This window comes from Macrobrachium rosenbergii, chromosome 24 (genome assembly GCF_040412425.1).
Source record: "Macrobrachium rosenbergii isolate ZJJX-2024 chromosome 24, ASM4041242v1, whole genome shotgun sequence".
Lineage (NCBI taxonomy): Eukaryota > Metazoa > Arthropoda > Malacostraca > Decapoda > Palaemonidae > Macrobrachium > Macrobrachium rosenbergii.
This window is the reverse complement of record NC_089764.1, coordinates 34129288-34153964: the sequence shown is the minus strand read 5'-3', so window position 1 is coordinate 34153964 and position 24677 is coordinate 34129288. Positions and strand designations below refer to the sequence as shown.

The 24677-nt window shown below is 38.3% G+C and overlaps 1 protein-coding gene across 9 annotated transcripts in view; it reads right to left on the bottom strand.

The window, feature by feature from the left end:
* LOC136852010 (sodium/mannose cotransporter SLC5A10-like) overlaps window positions 1-24677 on the bottom strand; it is a 78822-nt gene that overhangs the window by 45986 nt on the left and 8159 nt on the right. Inside the window, exons 1-2 of one of the 9 annotated variants that reach the window (XM_067126471.1) lie at window positions 19961-20186; window positions 15797-16179 (exon numbers count right to left, since the gene is read on the bottom strand). The exons of 2 other annotated variants lie outside the window; for them this stretch is intronic. In XM_067126471.1, coding sequence (XP_066982572.1) covers window positions 15797-15922 — 126 coding nt within the window. In that variant the 5' untranslated portion in view covers window positions 15923-16179; window positions 19961-20186. Of the gene's footprint in view, window positions 1-15796; window positions 16856-18955; window positions 19470-19960; window positions 20187-24677 lie in introns of those variants that run through there. 6 more of the 9 variants (XM_067126466.1, XM_067126469.1, XM_067126467.1 and 3 more) reach the window with 6 other exon arrangements.

Below are 24677 nucleotides of genomic sequence, written 5' to 3'. Positions count from 1 at the left end.
GTTAAATATTTTCAAACATAAAAATGCTAAAATTCTAACATGCTAATATTGCAACAAAAAAAAACACATATTAAAATGGACAAACAACATTCTAGAAATATCAGAATTATGAAAGTTGAGATAGAACAACGACCATTAATGGTGTTAATGACGTAACAAAAGAGAAAAAGAACTGACGTCACCCCATATACTTTTTATACACATGAAAAGATTAACAACTAACATTAATTCGTACAAGCTCCCGGCCTAGAGTCAACGGTCATCGACGCCCAAAATATGTTTCGGTTCTTAAAAAAAAAAATTTGAATAAAAAATAAAAAATCCTGAGTATTTGTTTTTCTTTCATAAAATTATCAAATTGTTCATCGTGTTGCACTTCGTCCTATAAATAAATAAATAAATAAATAATTAACGAGAGCAAGAAGGGTTGGGCTTCCCAAGGCAGACTCGGTTCCAAAAAATGGTCGTTAATGGACCTATCTCCTCATACGAGGAGACACAGAGGAAAATACAGAATTCCGCATTCCAGAGACAAAAGGGATGAGCCTAGGGATGAGAGATTCATCAAACAGGTTAACCTTCGAGATATATATATATATATATATATATATATATATATATATATGTGTGTGTGTGTGTGTGTGTGTGTGTGTGTGTGGTAAATATATACATATATATATATATATGTATGTATATATATATATATATATATATATATATATATATATATATATATACATACTGAATAAACATGGCTTCCGTCTTGTACGTTATTAAATATAAGCTTTTATACTTTTTGCCATACGAAAAGATTACTGATTACCTACAACGGCCTAGAGACGGTTCGACGCCCAAAAAGATTTGAATAAAAAATAAAAAATCCCTGAGTATTTTGTTTTCCTTTCATAAAATTATCAAGTTGTTCACAAAAAGTATCGTCCTATAAATAAATATAAATAAATAAATAAATAAATAATTAATTAACACATCACACACACACACACACAGAGAGAGAGAGAGAGAGAGAGAGAGAGAGAGAGAGAGAGAGAGAGAGAGAGAGAGAGAGAGAGCGAGAGATGGGTTGTGATAAAATGCCATCCTTGACACAGGTATGATTAAAACTAAATCAGTAATTCCATATAAATAAAAAGATCACGAATCATGAACATGTCAACCACGCCGGACATGGGCGAATAAATCGTAAGCGTGAAGAAACTAAACTTTCCCAATGACATAAAAGCAACAAATCGGAGGGGGAGGGGAGGGGGAGGGGGAGGGGGAGGAGGGGTGGCGGCGAAAAACTAACAGCGCTCCATAAAATAAGCGCCTCGAGAGGCGGCCACAAAGACGCGCTTTGCAAACATATAACAGAATTAAACAGTTAACCTCCACAGCGACGATATCGTATTAGGATAACCAACCACTGTTGTCATAGAGACTCACCCACGATCCACGTTTGTCACGGGAAAGGATTTTTAATGACTCTCTCTCTCTCTCTCTCTCTCTCTCTCTCTCTCTCTCTCTCTCTCTCTCTCTCTGAGATAAGAATGGCAGTTGTCGTATAGTTTTTTTCGTGGCCCAGTGCGACATTTTGCCCTAGTTTCGTGGTCTCCAAAGCTTACGAAAAGCGAGGTTGTTCTTCTTTGATAAGGATAAGAGCCATTTGCTCATCGTTAAATCCTTTTGTTTAAAACAATTTTTAAAAGATGCCAAAACAGCACTGCAACAATCATACCACATACCAACGAACAATGTCACGAAATACAGGTTTCTAAAAAATGACAATGGCCAAGAATTTAGCCTCGATCATGGCTCAGACCTGTCGCGCCCTTGGGAATGTATAATGAATGGAAGGACTGAGACTAGCGAAACTTTTCTTAAACGATAATTCAGAATGATTCTCGCAAAGGACTTTAGATTTATTTGTGCATAAAACTGGCAGGGTTTCGGTGATTTAACCTGCAATCTCCAGAGCTTCCTAACCTTAGACTACAGCTAACACATAGTCTAATCTTACTTCAGCTATGTTATAGGATCTCAGCGCAATGAAGCTGCAGAACTGAACTCGTTTTAAGTGTTGAAAGTTTAGGCCTCATCTATTCAGCTGATGAAATTTAAAAGTCGTGAACACTGAGGAAATGGCCTATATGATGGTTGAAGTTTCGATCAATCTAAACTGGCCCAATATAATCTGAACGAATTTTCACTCAAAAAAAAATAAAAATAAAAATTTGCAAGCACACGAAACATACGAAAATTTCTACGATAAAATATAAATATATTACCTTACAGTAAAATGGGGCGTTTTCTCTATTTTCTTAAGACCAAGAGATTATTTTTTGACATACTTCAAGGGCACAATCTACATAACTGATCCTCTAATATCCAGCAATTGTCCCACTTTAAACAACGTTGACTTGCGAAGATTATATCTGCATTTAGGAATCAGACGGGTACCACGTCCAAATAATGTGCACACACACACGCACAAACACTATATATATGTACATGTATATGTATATATATACATAAATATAATACATATACAATATATATGTGTGTGTGCAAATTTTGTTTAATTTCTCCTGAGGACAGACATTCGTAGAGCATGCCTTCCTCCTAAAAGAAGAGTGAGTGTCCCGTCTGTAACTTCACTCACTGAAACAAGATCTCCAGAAGAAAGAAATATAAAAAAAAAAGACATACAGTCCCCTTTTTTTTCCTCTATCTCTCTCTATCTCTATCTCTCACCCAAAGCCTATTCATTTACAAACCTAGTACTATCACATGTATAGGCTGCCGACCGTGCTCTTCGACATTATGAGACGCCATTTCTGGTTAGGGTTCCCACGGACTTACTGAAGGCGTGTCGAGATACTCTTACTTTTTGTTTTTAGTCGCAGATACTACGGGATCTACCACAGCTGTGAGCTGTTTCTGGTACTTTCCGGAAGGTTCAAAATCCGGGGCGATTCGTTTCGGGTTTCAGGACTCTAGAAATGGGAAGCATTCCCCAGAGAGTATAAAGGGTCATGCAGGAGGTATCTATTGCATGATATATCAGTTTGGACGTCCATTTATACTGTAGAAACCCTTCCCGCCCCCTCCCCCAACCCACAACTCCCACGTTTCCACCGGCAACGAAAAACCCTCTCATGTACTCAGACGGGCAGACGCCAAACGAGCGCGCGCGCACGGACATACACGCACACGAAAATAGCTAAATTTACACACACATATATATGTACGTGAGTACATATATATATATATATATACATATATATTCGAAGAGCAAAACAGACTTAGATAAAAATAACTGACAACAATAAGCGAGTGGTGACAGGCCCCAGAAGTTGATCGAGAAGAAAGGAGTTCAAGGTTCACGAAGTGTGTGTGTGTGTGTAGAGGTCACGCGGCTCTAAAACGTGACCCCTTTGCCTGACGCGTTTATTTTTGCTTCTTATACAAATTGCTCGTTGCCCTAATTAACAGAGCAGTACTGTGTCTGCTCGCGCACTTTCCCATTGATTTACGTGGTTCTATCTGGTTCTATCCCTTTGAATATTAACGTATTATAACTCTCAGGCACTCAGCTCATTTCCGTGAAAATTACTGTGCGCTTCAAGTTGTTTTATTCTTAGCGTTTCTTATTCAAATTCCATTTTATAATTATATTTCATACTTCTTCGCTGACAATTTATATTAATGAGCATTTTTTGTCCAAATAATTCTAAACAGTTCTCGACACTGCGTCTATTTTTAGCGTTTATATATGAACTTTTATCTCTCAAGAATAATGGTAAAAAAAAATCTAATCGCCATATCAGTTTCGTCTTGAAGTTCGCATTCTGTGCGAGTTGCTGATATCTAGTAAGCGTTTTGACAAACAAGGGTGAAAATGTGTTAAACTGATCATAACTCTCATTATTATTATTATTATTATTATTATTATTATTATTATTATTATTATTATTATTATTATTATTCAGAGATGAACTCTATTCATATGGAAGAAACCCACTGACTTGAAATTCAAGCTTCCAAAGAATATTAAGGTGCTATTAAGAAGTAAGTTAAATAAAAATTCAGAAAGAAAACCTCTCTTATTAAAAGGAAAATATAAATTAATATATAAATATATAAATAGATAAAAATGTATTAAAGGACAAAAAACTATTCACTATTGCGCATGAAAATTTAAAAACTTAAAACTATTGAAAAAAAAAAACAGTTTTGTGTGAGAAGTCTCTATTTTTAAATTTTATTTCCTTTTCGCTGTTTCCTTCATTTTGCTCCATTTTTTACTTCTTATCCTGAATTCCCACAAAACGATATTTTTCTTAATTTTCCTCATGACTGCGTTTCCTCGCCAACACTTTCCAAACAACTCTCAATCTATATTTGCAAGGTGCCCGAAGAAACACTTGCACAAACAACCCACTCCGAGTTTATTATTCTTAAAATAAACGTTAGGATCCAACAAAAGTGTCTTAATGAAGTCCTTTGTTCCTCCCACCATTGGACCGTGGAACGGTCTCCCCAAGCACGGGCAATTGGACCTTCAAAAGTTCAAGCAATACTACCCTAAAACAATCCTCCTTGTATTTTAATCCTTTACTCACGTTTTTATCTATCTGTCTTTTAATTCGTTCATTCATTTATTCCTTTGTAATAAGTGATCTCTTCTTTCTATATTTCCTAAAATCTTCTACTTCTTCTTTCAACCGAAAACCATTTTCATTGGAAGCTTGAATTTCGAGTCAATGGCCCCTGTGGCTTTGTTCTATATGAATAGATTTCAAATTTTTAATAATAATAATAATAATAATAATAATAATAATAATAATAATAATAACAATAATAAAACATCGGAGGCGCAATAAAACTTTACGTAAGTAAGCCCGCGAGTTTTTGATTAAGGCCGTACAAGGTAAAGCCCCTTGCTTAGAAGAACTCAAGTTCCTTATTGTTTTCTTATGGAGGTCCAGTTGGATCCATTTTCTTTCAAAAACATCAAATTCCTAAGACTGACTGCGCTGATTCTTTCTCGCAGTTCAGACATTAAGGTAACTAGAGTTTAATAGTAGGTGGATATTAGCCTATACAGTCTTAGCCCCTTACAACCGTCATATCTTTCTACATATTCCTTACACTGCTGTCAAGAACCAAATCTGCCTCAGGCCTGAAATACTGGGATTGGATTGGGTTTCAATACCCACCAACAACCGGCGTTAAATGAATGAATGAACGATGAAGTTTAGGCTACAAACACCAAGGCTTTTTCAGCTATGCAGCGCTGAAGAGAGTGGAAAGGGGGTGTTGGAGTGGTTGGACAGCAAGGTAAGGGATACTAAATTTTTATATAAAATACAAGAATCTAAAAGTGGAACTCGGAGAAAACCCCACAGTTGCACTAAGAAAAATGAGTTGCTGAAAAGGACCTTTACTAATGCACCGCACGGGGATATGAGGGATATGGTTACGTAGCATTTCCGCCCCCGCCCCCTTCCGGACCGAGCAGTCAGTCGGTGATGACGTCAAGAGTTTCATGGCGTCATTCACGAGCGAGCGAGCGATCCCTCGAGTCATAGCAGCCCAAGATTTGCTGCGAAACTACATAAAGTCATAAACTCTTCACATGCCTGAATTATTGTAGAATATGCTATCGATTTCATAATGTATAATTTAACAACATACACGGCATGAGCTAAATTAATAGTCCAATATTGTATAATAAAATAATTTTATTGAATATCAACATAGCTCAAAATTAACAAAAATTAGCTGCGTCATGCCATGCGCCGTTACTTTCGAGTAACATCATCACCCCCAACACACACACACACACACACACACACATATATATATATATATATATATATATATATATATATATATATATATACATGTATAATATATCAATCTATGTATATAATACTGTGTGTATATATATAGGCCTACTGTGTATATAGTGTTTAACAGGAACGATTTATAAAAATGGTCAGAAAATAAAAAAAAAATAGTTTTATGGAAGATGGTAAAAACCATACGCCATCATAAAAACCACGCACCACCATAAAAACCATACGCCATCATAAAAACCAGGCACCATCACATAAAACACATTATATAGTAAATTTATCTTCCTAATTATAGCCGTACGATCTACGACTAAAAAAATTGACGACCGCAAGTCATGTCATGAACTAGAAGTCTTCGAGAGAGAGAGAGAGAGAGAGAGAGAGAGAGAGAGAGAGAGAGAGAGAGAGAGAGTAGTATTAAAAAAAGATTGTCATTATTTTTTCCGCATGAAAATACTCCCGGTAATTAAAAAAATATTGTAAACATCGAGACGCGACAAAAACCTTTACAAAATGCAAACTCAAACTTCAAATGATTACGAGGATCGTTATAGACCAATAACAACCGGAGGGGCTGTTATTGCATTTCATTAAACTTCGTTATAGATGGAAGTTTTCGGTGCGTCCGTCATCAAGAAAGCTTAGCGTCAATCTCTTGACGCATCTAACTGCCAATTAAGACATGCGTTATAAATTATACGTTCTGAACCGCCAACTTTTTTTTTAAGATGTTTTAGAAAGCTTTTTTTTTTTTTTTTTGTTTGCTCAAACGTTACACCATGTATTTCCCTACTGATGTGTATGTTTAAGTTCTCGTTCGCGTATTCTCCAGAATATTCCTAAGCACATACAAATGTACATATTTAATCCACAAGAAACTTAGCATAATGCTTCCTTGATATGTTGTACAATTCACTCCATCTTTCGTCATGAGTAGGCTTGCTGTTCATCGTACAATTACATAACCATGTTTCTCTACTAAGGAAATATTCCTAGGACGTGAGAAGAAAGCTTTCTTACGGTATGGTAAGACTTTAATGGGGCTGTGACATGGTACTCAGAGATGGTACTAACAGATGGTACTAAATGGTAGAAGGCGATAGTACCAAGAAATGGTAGTAGGAAATAGTACTAAGAGATGGTTCTCTGAGATGGTAGTAGGAGACAGTACTAAGGGATGGTAGTAGAGGAGGTAGTACTGAGAGATGGTTCTATGAGATGGTACTAAGAGATGGTTCTATGAGATGGTAGTAGGAGACAATACTAAGAGATGGTAGGAGGAGGCAGTACTGAGAGATGGTACTATGAGATGGTACTAAGAGGTGGTATTAGGAGATGGTGTAGGAGACCGTACTGAAAGATAGTTCTAAATGGTACTAAGAGTTACGTGTCAGCCTAGACCGGTACGTGAGAGCGAAGGTAGTTCCTGAGAATTGTGAAGATAAGAGCCATAAGATAAAGGCACAAGAAAACAAAGGATTAATATACGTTATGAACTTCCTATTTGAGTCAGCGATGGGAGAGATAAGCTGAGAAATATCTGCCGCCCGACTGGAGCAAGCGCCTATGCTGGCACAAGGCCAAATTCAGTTAATCCCGCAGAGGCATCTGTGGAGAAGCTCCAAGGGGGCGTGCTATGGGACCTATCGTCTGAATACGAATCGGTTATCATACGGAGGGCGTCGCTGGCGAAAATGTTTTCAATATTATCACAGTTATTTTCATTACATTCGGGTGTATGATGAAATGGCTGACATTATTCAATTCTGAAGTTATCTCCCAGATATAAAATAATGAGCATTTTTACACCGCTATCTTTTTCGATCATGCCGACTTACTCGACACTGTCTGCCTCATTTTTTTGTAAAAATTTAGTCGTTCTTTTCGGTGCCACCTCGGCTTGCCCCGTAAGAACGTCAACAATGCATTATCAGTGACAGTAATGCTTTTCTCCAGTCATCTTGCATATAAGATTTTTATTTTTGGGAAGCTTGTTAACTAACAAGTCAAGCTTCCTACGACAAAAAAGATAAGATTAGCAACTGTGAACAAACGCCATTCTGACCTTGGGAATTTCCTGATCAAGTCAGAAGCATTTTCGCTTGTTGAATAGGAATGAATAACTGTTTGCTGTCATTCCAAAGCGCCCTCCTTCTAATTTCATCTACTCCTTAGAAAACAGTTCCTTCAAAAACCTTGACGAATGCCAGTCACATAATTTATGCAACCTTATGTCAATTCCGATACTCGGTTACATTCAAGGACCATTGTGCTCACTTGGCCGCAAAATCACTGCTCAAAATTACACTCTTGTGTATCTAATCGAATAAAACAATCCATTCAGTACTTGCAAACTAAATGTTGGTCAAAAAATGTTATAGCGTTTGCGCCTAAAGGAAAAATCAGAAGCTATTTGTAATCAACAAACGGGCAAATTGATTTTTGCTCAAATATCTTGAAAGGATCTATAATCTAATCTCGTTGGCAAACAAGTGTAGAGTAATTTCTTTTGTCGGTAAAATCAATGACAATTACTGACTGTGTATGTTATACATGTTGGCAAATAGGCCTTCGATTTTGTTAAGGCTATTAAATCAATGGTATAATACCGTCATACAACAACAGTGTTTACGTGGGTAAATAGTTTTAGATTTCTTCTTTTACATTTTACTTTCTCATTTGAAGTTGGAGTTTGATTCCTAAGCAAGTAAACACTTTTTCGTAAATTTCCCGTTTGATATAAACTGCCGATCAATTTACTTCCTTTAGCCATTTGTCATCTCTTTTATACATTCAATCATCGGGCGCTGGCGCACTTTCCATTTGTGAGTAGACATTGACCGTGATAATACTAGAGAAAGAGAAATCAATGTTGATTTATTGCAAACCGTGCATGAGGAAAGTAGAAACTTGATGCTGTCACGCAATTAAATGCGCATGCGCGCGCACACACTCACACTGTGACTGACTCCCACTGATAGTTCAACTTCATCCTGTCTCGAAAAGCTTACGGTTAAACGGTTCTAACAAGCAGCCTGCGCCACGATCTTCAACAAGTGGTTAAAATTAACCACGTCTGTCATTGTCATTATCTTCATATTACTGTCATTGTATATTGAAAAATCCACAATAAAATAATATCGATAAGTTGTAATGTTTGTAAGAGTTTAAAACGGGACTTTGGAGCACTTGAACGGTGTTCCTCCCCCTTCTCAGTGTTGGCGTTTAACGTGAACACTGAGGAGGAGGAGGAGGAGGAGGAGGAGGAGGAGGAGGAGGAGGAGGAGGAGGAGGAGGAGGAGGAATACCGTTCGGTTTGTTTTCAACCTTGACACACATTACAGTTTGTTGCTATAATTGTGGATTTTTAATTACAGTTTGTTGCTATAATTGTGGATTTTTAATATACAACAATACAATCACGATATTGTGAATGTTTTATTACTGCTAGTTTACCCGTACCGTCATGAAATGAGGCAATATAAGAGAGAGTCGAGGCGGCAAGAAACGACCATAGGGACAATACGTACCGCACCCAAGCTCGAACCAATGCATCTTCATTCTGCATTTGCTAATATAGGGGTCAATAGTTATACCGGCGGAACTCGATGAAAATAATATATGCAAACACGTTGCATTCCATAACAGAAAGAACGAAAGGACCTTTTGCCTTAACAGAGGTATTTTTTTTTTTACTTTTCGTTTCAGCAAAATTCTGTTCATTTCTTACATTTATTCACATTTATTTTAATTAGTTTTTTATGTTAGTTATGTATTTTAATGGTATATCTTTCTTTAATCTCGTATTATTTTTAAATTCTTTTGCTTTACGTTTGTTCTAATCTTCATCTTATTTCATTTCATATGTTTTGTTTTGATTTTATTTCGTTTTTCTGTTCAATTATTGTTATTGTTATATGATATGTAAAATATCATATATATGTTATATTATTATATGATCCCAGAGTGGCATAAAATATAAATAGCGCAGACCTCATTAACAGTAAATCAATTCAAGCACTCTCTCTCTCTCTCTCTCTCTCTCTCTCTCAGAGGCAAAAGCTGACGGGGGGGAGGGGGACAATACAGCAAAGTACAGAGAAAGTAATACAATCTGGTGAGTCATGGATTGTAGTTTTCCGCGAGTCAGTGGCCATATTGTTGTTCTGAGTCATTGGTCTACTCTGCTTTCTATAAGACAATGCTTGCAGTATTCCGCGTGTCATCGGCAAATATTTCCACGACCAATGAATTGTATATTTCGACTCTTCTAAGGTTAATTTTGAGAGATTATTCTTATTATATAAGAGAAACAATAAAAAAAAATGACGCTGGCAAGATATTTCGGAGGAAGAATGATAGGCCTAAACGGCAGAGACAACTTGGCATGCTTCAAATTTTCATTTTTGCATCGTTTCTGTCCCGAGAATTCCCATCGCAATGATTTAATGGCATCAGCAATCATAGTAAACCGTTGCCGAGGAGCTTCGAGACATGCGGTCCGGCTTCCTCTCCACGTTTCACTTTCATGTCACTTTTCCTAATTTGGATGCGAACCGCTTCAGAGACATCGGTCACTTTGATGTGGCCGCTTTTAAAACTGTATGACAGGTTGATTGATTTGTAGACTTTAGGCGTACATGCCAAGCACTGGGGCAACTAAGGCCATTCAGCGCTGAAACGGAAATTGACAGCAAGAGGTCTGAAAGGCGTAACGGGAGGAAAACCTCAAAGCAGTTGCACTATCAATCAACTGTTAGGAGAGGGTGGACAGTTAGATGTTAGGAAGAGAATATGAACGGCAGTACAGTAAAAGGAACGAAAGAAGTTGCAGCTAGGGGCCGAAGGCACGCTGCAAAGAACCTTAAGTAACGCCTACACTGCACTGACGCCCCTACGGGGAAACTGTATGACAGCGCAGCGTATGAAATTGGTCAGCCGATTAAATTTGAACAGCCTGAATTGACATGCCAACGAAGAGTACGAAATGAGGCAGCTGATTACCCTCAACAACCTAGACTGACTGGCATATCTTCAAGAGCTGAATCCATTTACATACATAGACCAACAGGGCATACAGACGATTTCAAAACCAAGAGTTGCCACAGATAAGATTAACCTTCAGATAATGAGAAGTCGCGCAGTGTTCTTCAACCTCCAGCATCACGCAGTGCTACTAAAGATAGCCTGACACCTGCCCGACCCACTTGTGCATTGCTGATAGAGATGGGATAGGAAGTGACTGATAAAAGGTCTTCTCTCTCTCGCTCTCTCTACAGAAAGGCTCCAGAAGTCGTCTCACCAGAGCAGCACAATGAAAGACACACGCTAGTGATAAAGAATTGAACAATTTTTCCCTCAGGGGATAATAATAATAACAAGGCTATATAAAGCACGTTAAAACGAAGAAGAAGAAGAAGAAGAAGGCTATATATAGCATTGGGATAAAATACATCGCTAAGTATAATGGGGAGAAAATTACACCTGGGATAACAGCATTCTGGTGATGCATGCGCTATTAGAACAACAATCCCTCTAGAACCATAAAATACAGAATATCCTCAACAGTAAGAATGACAACTGAGTTTCCAGAGCAGCGTTAAAATACGTCCTTTACGAAACGTGATCCCACCATCTCCCCCAATGGTGGTCCAGCTTGTCTCTCAATAGACGCAAAAAAAAAAAAAAAAAAAAAAAATTAAGAAAAATAAAAAAACAAGTATCCCTGGCAGGAACAGTATAACACTCACGACACGAATAGTAGTATCATCACGATATATATATATATATATATATATATATATATATATATATATATATATATATATATATATATATATATATATATATATATATATATATATATATATATATATATATATGTATATATATATATATATATATATATATATATATATATGTATATATATATATATATATGTATATGTATGTATATATGTGTGTGTATATATATATATATATATATATATATATATATATATATATATATATATACATCAATTTTGACTCACGTCAGGATCGAACCCAGGTCTCTCAGGTGGAAAGCAAGGCGTTAACCACTGGGCCATACAAGTCTAAAAGAAGTTGGAACCTGAGAGCAACTGCACCCAGTGGTTAACGCCCTTGCTTTCCACCTGAGAGACCTGGGTTCGATCCCGACGTGAGTCAGAAATTTATTTCTGTTCCACACGTGATTGTGTGTTGATGATTTCTATCTTATTCACTCAGAAGGGATAATTCGAATGAAATGTTGTCTATTGGGTCATTGCTGAGTCGGGAAGTTGGGGAAAACTCGCTGGTATGCAAGCAGTTAGCTTGCCCAGGTTAGGTGCAGTTGCTCTCAGGTTCCAACTTCTTTTAGACTTGTATGGCCCAGTGGGTAACGCCCTTGCTTTCCACCTGAGAGACCTGGGTTCGATCCCGACGTGAGTCAGAAATTTATTTCTGTTCCACACGTGATTGTGTGTTGATGATTTCTATATATATATATATATATATATATATATATATATATTATATATATATATATTACACCGTATTTAATGTCATACTTCAATTAGCTGGTTAGCAAACCAGGTTTGGATTCAGCTTTTCACATTTATTTTACAACAGTGTGTTTGAGTGCAAAAGGGAGAGAGAGAGAGAGAGAGAGAGAGAGAGAGAGAGAGAGAGAGAGAGAGAGAGAGAGAGAGAGAGAGAGAGAGAGAGAATGCGGTTCGGTTTCTCTCTGGTCAGCTTGACCTGTACAAATATCTGTGATCTCTCCCACGACTTGCAGCCCTCCAGAAAATAAGTCGAACTTTAATGTATCAGTGGTTAAGCTTTTTGACATTTCCTTCGTTATAAAGGGTTAATGAACATGAAGTTAATGAACGCAGACTGGGCTTTCCGAATTCTACTTTCTTCTCCAAGATCAACAGTCCAGAACTGTAAGAGAACAGCTCAGCATTCGCTTTCTTCAGCTCTTGTATTTTGGAATGATAATTTATCCCAAGGTTATCTTTGGGTATCTGTAGACTGCACTGCTCAATGACTATATACAAAATCGAAAAGAATGGCTAATTGAATAAAATTTCCACTGACAAACTACGGAGAAACTGTATGTATATGTGTATATAATATAAATGTATATATATATAATTATATATATGTATATACAGTATAATATATATATATACTATATATATATATATATATATATATATATATATATATATATACATATATGTGTGTATATGAGTAAGTATTTATGTAATGTACATATGTGTGCGCATGGTCACATGCACGCGAAGAAGAGAAGCACAAATTAATGGAAACCAATTTCATTTACAGTTCTAAATATCCTAAATACTTTCCGAACTAAGATAAGTGTAAAATATTCGACAGTAATCACGAAGTCTGGGCCACAAACCTAGATCAGAACACATTAAGGTGAGTAATCGTGAAGTCTAGGCCGCAGATCTAGATCAGAAAACATTAAGGTGAGTAATCGTGAAGTCTAGGTACACACCTAGATCAGAAAACATTAAAGTGAGTAATCATGAAGTCTGGACCACAGACCTACATCAGAAAACATTAAGGTGAGTAACACGAAGTCTGGGCCATAGACCTACATCAGAGAAATCACTATGGCTACTCACAGCTTCTCGACGGTGATTCTTAAGAAAGTTTGCCAATCATAACTTGTAAGACTTCCCAAAAAGGAAGAAATAATTTTTAAAAATGTCAAATTAAAAACGCAGGAAAAAACTACAATTGAAATAATCCCAAAAATTGCATCATTGCAGAACCGACATGGCAATGCAAAAAAAAAGTCCGATTTCGAATTCACCTGCAATTTTGCAATGCTTGCCTTGCCTACTTAGGCTACATGCGTACGCGAGCAAAGTCCGCCAACCCCCCACTAACCCTCAATGCATCCAAACCCCAAGAAGACCCACCCCCAGCTCCTGGTGTATATGATCACTCATCTTAGCAGCAACCCACTTACTAGAGTTAGTCTTTTTCAGCATCATCATGATGCATCTTGTGATTTCAAGTGCCAGTGATAACAGGGAGTTATTACTTTCTCCTTTGAAGATAAATATATATGTGTATACATATATACAGATACATATAATATATATATACATATACATACATACTATATATGGTTTGCCAACTCCCTTTGCCACATAAGAATGGTCAAGTATTTTTAGCTTATCTTTCGAGCTAAAGATACTCTTGGTAAATTCTTTGCACTTCCTGAAGACTAAGCCAGTTATTTTTTGTATCACAGTAAAGACCAGTTATTTTTTGTATCACAGTAAAGATTCGGCAAATCTAGTTTCATTTTTTCCTAATTTCAAAAACTTACTTTAACTATTATTACTACAAAAACATCTTGGTCTCCACTGTTACTCAACAAGAAAGTGACAACTGGGTGTCTTCATTATTAAATATGACACGTAAAAATACACAGAAAGATTTCCAGGGGTATAAAATTACTTGGACATCACTGTAATTCGCCAAATCTGATACTATAAACTATGAGAAAGACAACCTTTTCCGGGGAACTGAACCGCTAATCTGTGATTTGACAGGTCAACGCTTGCCACTCAGCCACACAGGGTCTATGAAGAATTTAACTTGATATACTACCGCATGTACTTACTGTAGGTATCACAGTTGGCCTACTGTACCCATATATTCTATGGTTTTACCTTAAACTCCCCGCCCCATCAGCAGTAACTAGACATATTCAATTCTACCAAAGGCAATGACGTGAAGTATCCGCAAATAAGTTTGTCTTCATCATTAATTACCAGGCAAGATTGCACGCTTATAATGCATACCTCCTCTCACTGCCTTTGGGGAGAACTAAATATGCTGGTGGGGCGTGGAGTTAGTAAAACCATGATTCCACAGTAGCCTATAAGTAGTAACATCTGGTTCCACTCACACTGGCCTTCTGTGGCTGCGTGGTAATCGCAATGACCGGGAAAATAACTGGTCAGCAGTTCAAATCGCCAAAAAGTTTTGGTTTAATCATCACTTTCCACGCAACACTGACCGCTTATGTAATGCACTATCAAAATGTTAACAAAATACAACCCTACGGCACTTTTCTTACAAATTTCACTATAACCACGTGGGCGATAAAAGGGCGGTTTCTAAACATAAACATCGATTAAAGTCACACTCCCAAAGATGCCAGTGTGTTCCACCTGGTAGTTTGTTCATAATAAATACGTGTTTTTCCAACTCCTCACAGTCTAATCCTGTATGCAAAATGGTTAATTAATCGGTAATGTCTTAAATCTTACTAAACCTTCGCAGCTCCGATTACTGTAATTTAACTGGAGGTACAGACCCACAACTTTATGATGACATAAATGAGCATTCAAGTCTGACTGGGTATATATATAAAACTTATTTACTGCACGCACAATTTAAATTACTGCAGATAATAAAGAATTAATCAAATTCAAGACCTGTAACGTTTTTCAAAGAAATCAGAATATTCACATGTTCTTGAAGTGTTTCCATCGTTCATTCTGATCACGACTGAAAAAGTTTTTTTCGTTTTCACTCGTATCCTTTGCAACTTTGACTGAACGCGCTGTTTATCCAAAAACCGGCATTACTTCATCATAAACATCCTCGTTGATCTTGTTCCAAGCAATTTATTGGTAATAAGCTAAGATTTGGTCACTGTACAGTTTATGAAATATTCAACGACGTCTAATTAACTCTACAACCTCCTTGAATTTGGTGACAGTCCCAATTAGCCAGGTCTTAGCATCATTAATCAAAACGCCTCCGCTTAAAACTCAAGGTTTGCGCATAATTGCAACGTCAATGAATAAGACCACCGCAAGTACGAAAATGTCAACGTCTAAAAAAAACAGTAAAGAAGAAGGGAACGAACTTACCCACAGCCCCACCAGCAGGACGAAGCAAAAGTAGACGACGATGACGAAAGCGTCGGGCCAGGCCAGCCTGACCTCATCGTCGCTGCTGCCCATAGTCGTTACAGAGGCTTTGACGATATCTGTCATCGTGGTATGTCTGTCTTCTTTTCTCCTATTTAAATAATTCTCTCTATCACAATTCGGCACTTGCCTCCGCCGACCACTCTCTCTCTTTCGAACGCTCAGTTTAACTGTTTAGGCGTGTAGAAACGTGACCAAGTCATCGTTACAAAAATATAATGTTTCCTGACTTAATCGACCAGTTTGTTCACCCAACGTTCACCTAGGAGTGAGCCAGTTTTACTGTCTATCATCTTTCTCTCATGATTCCAAGTGGATGCTCTCTGCAATGAAATTTCAGCAAGTTATCTCAGACTCTCTTTCAGCAGCAAGTGCTCTCCTTCAGGGGTAAGAACGCCAGACCGTCTGGGTTACCAAGCGGTTGTGTGAGAGGCAGCGCACTGGCTTCGCAAAGACGACACCGTCAGTCATGTTGAGTTGCCACTTTTTATTTTTCCTAAAAGGGGAAAAATTCACGCATTTCACTCCAGCGAGTGAGCAGACACCTTATTCACTCATATTCTACCTAAACTGTAACGAAGTTTCACACCACGTTTTATCATTCCATCAATCTTGAAAAAAATGTGTATTTATCAAGGTCTTCACCATAAAATCGAGACTTGACAACTTACGTAGTAGGCCACACGCTTCACGGTAGCGCCAGTTACGAAACTTTTTCACAGCATTTTACGATTTGTTATAAAACAGAACGCTCTGCATCAGTTATAACACTGGCACCATGGATTTCTTTTAATCTTTGTAATCGTAACGAGTGCGTTCCACAGCAAAAGCATGATAGCAAGTTTCTTAGCATGTTACCGGGATTAGCAATCTTGATTATAGATTATCAAATTCCTAGAATTCTTGTGCTTCAGAGAAATCAAACATTTGGTCTTCAATAAATAACAAACACTGTTCACATCAAACACCTACCGTTTTTAAAACATCTCTAAATATTTCTGAAAAATGTTTGCACCCCGCACTCAAACAATGTTATCCAAATAAATCCATTTGTCGTGCAAAAAAAAAAAAAATATATATATATATATAAACCAAGAAAGAGTATCTGCTTTGGCGCAATTGTGTAACAGTCCAGTCATAGTTTTGCATAAGGGTTTTTTTGGGGGTGTGGGGCTAATAAAAAAAAATGACATTTACATAAATGACGGGTCAAGACAAGATCAAACATAACCCCCCAAGGATCCAAGTCACCAACAACAGCTTATATAAAAGCTTTTCTTTCTTTTTTCTTTCTCATGCTCTGCATTTAAGTCACGCTATTCACTGGACCTCTTGAAATTACTAAGGTGTGTTACGCAAATTCCCGACGGACACTTCTTTCTTCTTCAAATTAGACTATATATAGATGTGTGTGTGTGTGTGTGTGTGTGTGCGTGCGCTCACGGATGAGTAAAATAACAGAGAGAGAGAGAGAGAGAGAGAGAGAAGCCTAGGTTTCATAATAGAGTCCACACATATGATTAAAGAATTTTGTGGCTTGGGAAACTTATGGCCGTGGACTACGTAATGAGTAATAGTTAGTTATAAAAAAAGTACGTTAAACTTCACGTGGTCGAATAAAAGAACCCGACTCTTCTCTCTCTCTCTCTCTCTCTCTCTCTCTCTCTCTCTCTCTCTGTTGTTAGGCATAAATACAAACATACATGTATATGTGCGTGTGTTTATGGACAGTCCTTGTGGAATGATCGGTAGGATATTCGTCTACCAAGCGAAAGGACCCGAATTTGAATGGAGAGCAGGGCAAAGGGGGTGGGTTAGCAGGACTCAAACGACTCAGCCTTTGTTTCCGGGATAAATCCACTAAGCTTTTGTTGACCTAACAGTAGGCGGTAAGTTAGTTAAGCAACTAAGCTGGTTTCGCTATCTCAGCGCCAGTCTTGACGCTTACAAGCGTTAACCCATTTCGCTTCTTTCACTTCCTTACTATGGAGCCCTCACTCGGTTTATTCTGTCTACCCAAGCTTCAATAAAACTTGACTTGGAAATATATGGGTCAGCTGGCCTCTCATCTTTCTCATAGTGAAAACCTCTTTCACCCCCACCCCACAAGCTTCCCCCTTCGTTACTGGTGGCCATATAGGAATATGATTATTCATAAAAAAACAAGTTACGGTCAAAGTTCATTAAACACTACACACTCGGCCTAAAGCAGTAGCCGACGGAACACAAAGACATGGAGCAAACAATTTAGCAATTCCTAAATTTTCACGTTAGCTTCTGCGAGTCTATCGTTTCCTCTGGGCGAATCCCTACTACTTTCCCGTCAAGAAGCGTTTTCTTTCTACATCCCCAAAGTCCTCGCCTCATCCCATCATGGAACCTTCACCGTGAGAAAATAAACGGTAAAGACACAAACAAAACGAGCTACAAGCCTCGCAATTCATTCACATGTGGAGAATCCAGACAAATCCAGTTGCAACGTTTCCGAATCCCGCCCCCCCACCCTAAGACCCTCCAACAAACGCCAGCAGGCCAGCTCACCCACCCTAATCTCCTGACGCGGTGGTCGGCAGAGTGCACTTCAAGGTTAAACCACACGCACAGCAAATCAAGAAAACTGTCAATTACAAAACGGCTAATGCCAGCTAAGGACTCACAGTCGCATCCCTCAGTGAAGCTGGGAATATACAGTACATAACCGGTGCCAACCAGATACATAGGTCACCACATTCTCCCTACGGCTATTGATTATAACGCTGGCTACTATCAGTTTGAGTGCCTATCAGGAGCTGGTAAACAGAACATCGTTATGAGATGAACAACCTAATGAACATTCACAACAAAACCATGGACTAGATTTTTATATTTTCTCGGAGTCTTGTTATCCGCATGTCAGCGACTATAAGGACTTGGTTAAAATGTTCAAAGTGTGATGGTTTTTCTATCAAATTCCGCGCCATGTCGCACCACAACAATCGTATAAGACATAATGTATGTATATATATATATACGCTCGAGTCAATTCGCCGTTCTTGATATAAACTTATATAAAATTTCACGCAAAGATGACGAGGCAAGAATAAAAAAAAAAAAACTAACCACCCCAAAATGATGTAACAGCTAATGGTTCATTTTTTCTTTTATTAAACGATACAATCGGGTACTAAGCACAGCATCACTGGCCGACATTTTCCACTCCCAATTTTACATCCCCGGACGTACAGTCACTGCTCACGACGTCCCATTTCCACTTTTTACCATTTAATCATGTCGGGGGGCCAAACTGCCATTCATCACAAACGTTCCGCGAACCAGCGGGGGGAACGCCACTCTTGGCCGATTGTACCACCGAGGACGCCGGGTGTGGTACATAAACAGCTGAGCGATGACGTCATATCGGTGCCACTGTGAGAGTAGAAAGATGGATTCCCAGCCAAGGCGTTCACCGGCCTCTTCCGCAACGTCCAGTAGCAAAGGTCGGCAGCGCCAACGAACCGTTTTACAAGACTAGAAGCCACTAAGATGTCAACGAACTGGAGGAACGTCAGTTTATCGCAAGCGAACCCGTGCAAACATCAAACTGAACCCTTTAAAAACGGGCCGTCAGCGTCCCATAAAACCTTCGCATCTTTGGCTTGCGTGCATGTTGTGCAAAAGTTGTCGTACTGTTTTGTTATCTACCGGTTATATAATCACTATGCCTCGTTTTTTATGTTTCATTGCGATTTGCATTGTGTAAAGATTGATAGGATTGATCGACGGTGGAACTCCAACAAAAATAGGTTGGTAACACAAATATCAAAGAACAATTTTCCATCACGTGAACAAAAGTAGGTCACAGCAGGTCTGCACAGTAGGAATACTGTAGTAGTTATCATAGATACCACAGAGATGCATGTGGTCGCCCGTACAATCACACAACTTTAGCAATTCAAAACAGTTCCAGCAGATGGCACGTATCACGACTGGTGGCATTCATTATGGTCATCTACACTGTTTTCAATTATGACACGAGGACCTTAACATCTCAGCACAAACGAGGTTGTACGGCTGATCGCTTCCAAAGATAATATAAACATATTGCTATCACGAAAACGTCCGAACCTGTTATCTCCTGAGCAGAAGGCTTTGTGATGTAAGGGAAATTATTCTACATCTGGCGAAACTACAACCGAGCCACGGTGTATCGGTGATCGACCGGGGGAATGGTCTGTGGGTGGGACGGGGCTGCGTCGGGAAGGGGGCGGGACTTTGCTCCTGACGTAAGCCTTGAGTAAGGTGCCTCGCCGGCAACACGTGACTGAGTCTCCCAGAGACGAACTGCCGCTGCAAACCCCAGCAGGAAATCAATTTCCACAAAAGCGGAGGACTCTCTCTCTCTCTCTCTCTCTCTCTCTCTCTCTCTCCAGGGACAAAGTAAGAGGACGGGGTTGTTGTATTACGTTAACTAACGTGTTCTTATTAATTATTCCAGGCAAACGTTTGCGCTTTCTTGCATGAATTCACATAAAAAGATATATTCTGGGTGAAAACTATATATATATGTGTGTGTGTAGATATACTCTCGCCAAGAGGAATACTCAACTCTCTTCCTTTTAAAGTATTACCTTCTTAGACAGCAAAACAATCTTGAAGATATATTAGCGGGATGAACCATACTTATTAGCGACTTACGGACTTATATAAAAAGCCTAAATTAATGGCGTGTTGAGGCTCACCTTGAAATATCGCCCCCGCTAAAAGCGTTTCGTGCAGAGCGTGAGACTACCGTTTTACTTGACATGCGTAGCGAGAGAGATTCCGCGTGCTGAAAAGTGCTATCCATTCTCATTTCGCAGCTTTTCTCTTGATCGATTTTACGCATTATGTCTTCGCTTCTATTCGATATCGTGTGCCTACTACTTTGTCATCACTGTTCTCTCTCACTTAGGAAAGATGGAGGCCCACTTGGGGGTAATTATGACAAAAGAAAAACGATCGGGACTGGAGCAACGCCTAGACAGGTTAGTCATGAAAAACGCCTCGACTAGGAGACAAGGCAAGAAGGATATAACTAGCAGCTGTTACTGCTCTCTCTCTCTATATATATATATATATATATATATATATATATATATATATATATATATATATATATACACATATGTATATATGTGTGTATAATACTTCCCTAAATGAAAGTGAATTGTGAATGTCGAATGATGTGAATGACTGTCGATACGAACTATTCTCATAGCTCATAGTGAAGTTTCTTGATGAAGGCGTATTTGGTTTAATAAAGCACTGATGGGTTCATCGAGAAAAGCGTCTAATGCAAAGGATGAACTCAAAACCATTTAATTGCATAAATGACCATAGCTTATCCGCGCCTAAATAAGAGCATAGGATTAAGCGGAATTGAGAAAAATAAGTTTTACTTTCTGAAATTATTTGCCAACATGATTGATCATCTTATATTTTCGGTTCTGAAAGCTCCAATCCATTTGGATTCAAGACCTGGACAGAAAGATTGAGCAGTAGTTTGTGGGTCTGGGAACAGAACTTCGAACTTCTCATTTACCCAACGCTGCTAAAGTCTCCGGTCACGGCCCTCCCTATCTCACGAATTTATAGAAGGGTCAGACAATCATTTCGTTGTAATTTCCTCCTGAAATGCTGCATGACGCGACCAATTTGCAACTGAATGAGCACAGTCGTTTGGAAGGAGAGATGAATATGCACGCACGCGCTTTTTTCATACGGTTTTACTTTAATCTGAAAAAGAGTTTAACTTTGCAACGTGCACGTGTATTCATTACAAAGGCAAGTCAAGTTTTCATGAAGCCATCTTTCCCAAGGGAAAACTTAATTACAAAACACAAATTACAGTGCTCTCGTGAAAAGTTAAAACAGTTATAAAACATAAAAAAAAAAATATGCTTGGATTTTTAGTTGGCATTCAACTTTTCATTTTTGCAAAACATGTTTGAGTACGTTTTGGTCCATCTTCCAACTGGCTTGAATTTCAAGAAGACTTGGCGAGTCCGACATAACGCTCGTGAAAAGCTTATTCGTCAAAATTTTCGGACAAACTAACTCATAAGATGAAATGTTCCTAAAATGAACACCAGAGTATCTATACTTCTCGCTGCAAGTTTTGACAATGATAACCTGAATCTGGAGAATCAGCCCTTGGGAATGAGAATGCCCCAGATGATAAGAATAATCATGATATATAAACTACCATGTGCTTTCTTTTTTCCACTTTTCTTCCGCGACCTCATGCGCGACCTTCACAGGCACCGATTTTTCTGTCATGTCCACGCATTCCGCCCATTCCGCCAAGTCCACTTTTACAGCGCCACATTTCATCTCCCTGGATGGAATCCGCCAAGTCCAGGAATGTCCTCACAGTTCTTGACCTCGACGTGCGGGGACTCCTTTAAAGCGTCTGGATCGTTTAGATGTCCTTGAGTAAGAGGTTTTTCCACTCCATATGAACGTTTTTAGAAAGCATTTGTTTACTTACATACATATATATATATATATATATATATATATATATATATATATATATATATATATATATATATATATATATATATATATACAGTATATATACAGTACATCCTGGAAAGGACAGGGGCCAGTCTTCCATATATGCTTCTCCAGGGAGCACATAAAAATATTGGCAAAAGTTGGGCCCAGAGGTGACCCCATTGCCATCCCATCCACCTGTTTGTATAAATTGTTATTGAAAACAAAAGCCGTGTCCAGCTCGGCCAATTCTAAAAGGGTTATTTCTTCACCGGCCGGCCGGAGACTCAAACTCGGGCCTGGCAGAGTGCTAGCTGAGAACTCTACCGATTCATCTAACGAGGAATTAATTTACGAGGCATAATATTACTTAATATACCTGAAAGGGAATAATATTACTCATTATACCTGAAAGGGTGTTTGGTCAAGTTTTGATTAAAAGCGTAAGACAGAACAAAAGGTCAAGCAATGCAGGTTAAGGCAAAATCGAAAGCACAGGGATCAAGCGTTCCACACGAGACAGTCATGTGAAAAGTAAGAATAAGGAAAACATACGTTACAGACATAACCCTAGGAAAAGTTTATGGGGAAATATAAACTGACCCAGTAAAGCGGTTGTTGAGGCTGTCAAGTAAGAAGGTAATTTGTTACAAGCGTTTAGGGGCTTCTACGCCAGGATGAAGAATTAGAGGAATTTATTTCTGGCGATAGAAATTCATTTCTCGCTCTAATGTGATTCGGATTCCACAATAAGCTGTAGATCCCGTTGCTAGGTAACCAATCGGTTCTTAGCCACGTAAAGTAAGTCTAATCCTTCGGGCCAGCCCTCTCCAGGGGAGCTTTTAATCAGCTCCTCAGTGATCTGGTTAAACTAAGGTATACTTAACTTTACGCCAGGATACTTTGTCATGACATTGCTGAAGGCTGGCTTCTTGCTTAAGGCATCTCAATGATTATCCAGTCGTCCTCGTGGTGAAAATGAAAACTGGTCTACCTGTCAAGTAGGAAGCCGATTTGTGAGTAGGAGAAATAGGTGCGTGTTTACGGGCTATTAAAAGTGGTTGCGCCTGAAACGTGGACTGGCTGACTGACAAAATTGGTGGGCGTGGAGAGAGGTCGTAGATACTGATATAAGATCTTTAGTGGTTTTGGGAGTTGAAATTTAGAAATGAATGTCATAAAGAGTATGGAAGAATGAAAGTGAATGTTTCATGCAGGTGTTAAGGAGTAAATGTAATTGATGCAGAACGAAAGGTTATTGGAAAGCCAAGGAGTTTATCTGTCGCTTAGCAATTAATATATGAAAACTGAATCCACCACCTATCAAGGGAAATTGCTATATATATATATATATATATATATATATATATATATATATATATATATATATATATATATATATATATATATATATATATACACACACACACACAAACATTAAGCTACAAATGTCGTTTAATATCCAGTTCGCTCTACTTCGGAAATAATACCAAAGAGGAATTATAATTGATAAGTGGTTCGTCACCGGACATTATCGAACGACGTTCGGTGACGCCCAAGATCACCCGGCAATAGATTAATGATTGTGTATATTACATCACGGTGATGTGATGAATATACATTCACATTATATATACCTATATATACACTATATATATGTATATATACAGTATTTATATGTATATTTATATGAGTGTTAATGCTTGCTTTAAAAACGTTTATAAAATATGAGCAAATAGCACAAGCAAGGCTTGTAATTCAAAATTCTTTCTCCTGTCGTCAAATATTGTTCTCCGCGTGAAGTAAAAACGTTAAAATAAACTTAACTTCTCCTGTCAAAAAATGAAGAACGTGTTTACAGAGAGAGAGAGAGAGAGAGAGAGAGAGAGAGAGAGAGAGAGAGAGAGAGAGAGAGAGAGAGAGAATGGCGTTGCAGAAATTTTACACCCTCCGTAATATTTACAATCTCAATAAACTGAGTCATCTCCGCAGGATATTTTAACGAAACCAAATTATGTTTATTTTGGAGAGAGAGAGAGAGAGAGAGAGAGAGAGAGAGAGAGAGAGAGAGAGAGAGAGAGAGAGAAAAAGAGACGCTACCTTTTGTTTTGATCGAATGTTCTTGGCTCCCAGATCTACAAAGATAATTGTTGGTTTTCATAAAAACCGTTTGTCTCCGAATGCTGTACGTTGCTCGGTCTAGCGACAACCTTCTTGCTGGTCATCCTCGCCAACACGCTATAGGCCTAGAATCTCCCTCATTTTATCTAGCTTACTTAAACAGATATTCTGTCAGTGACGTGTG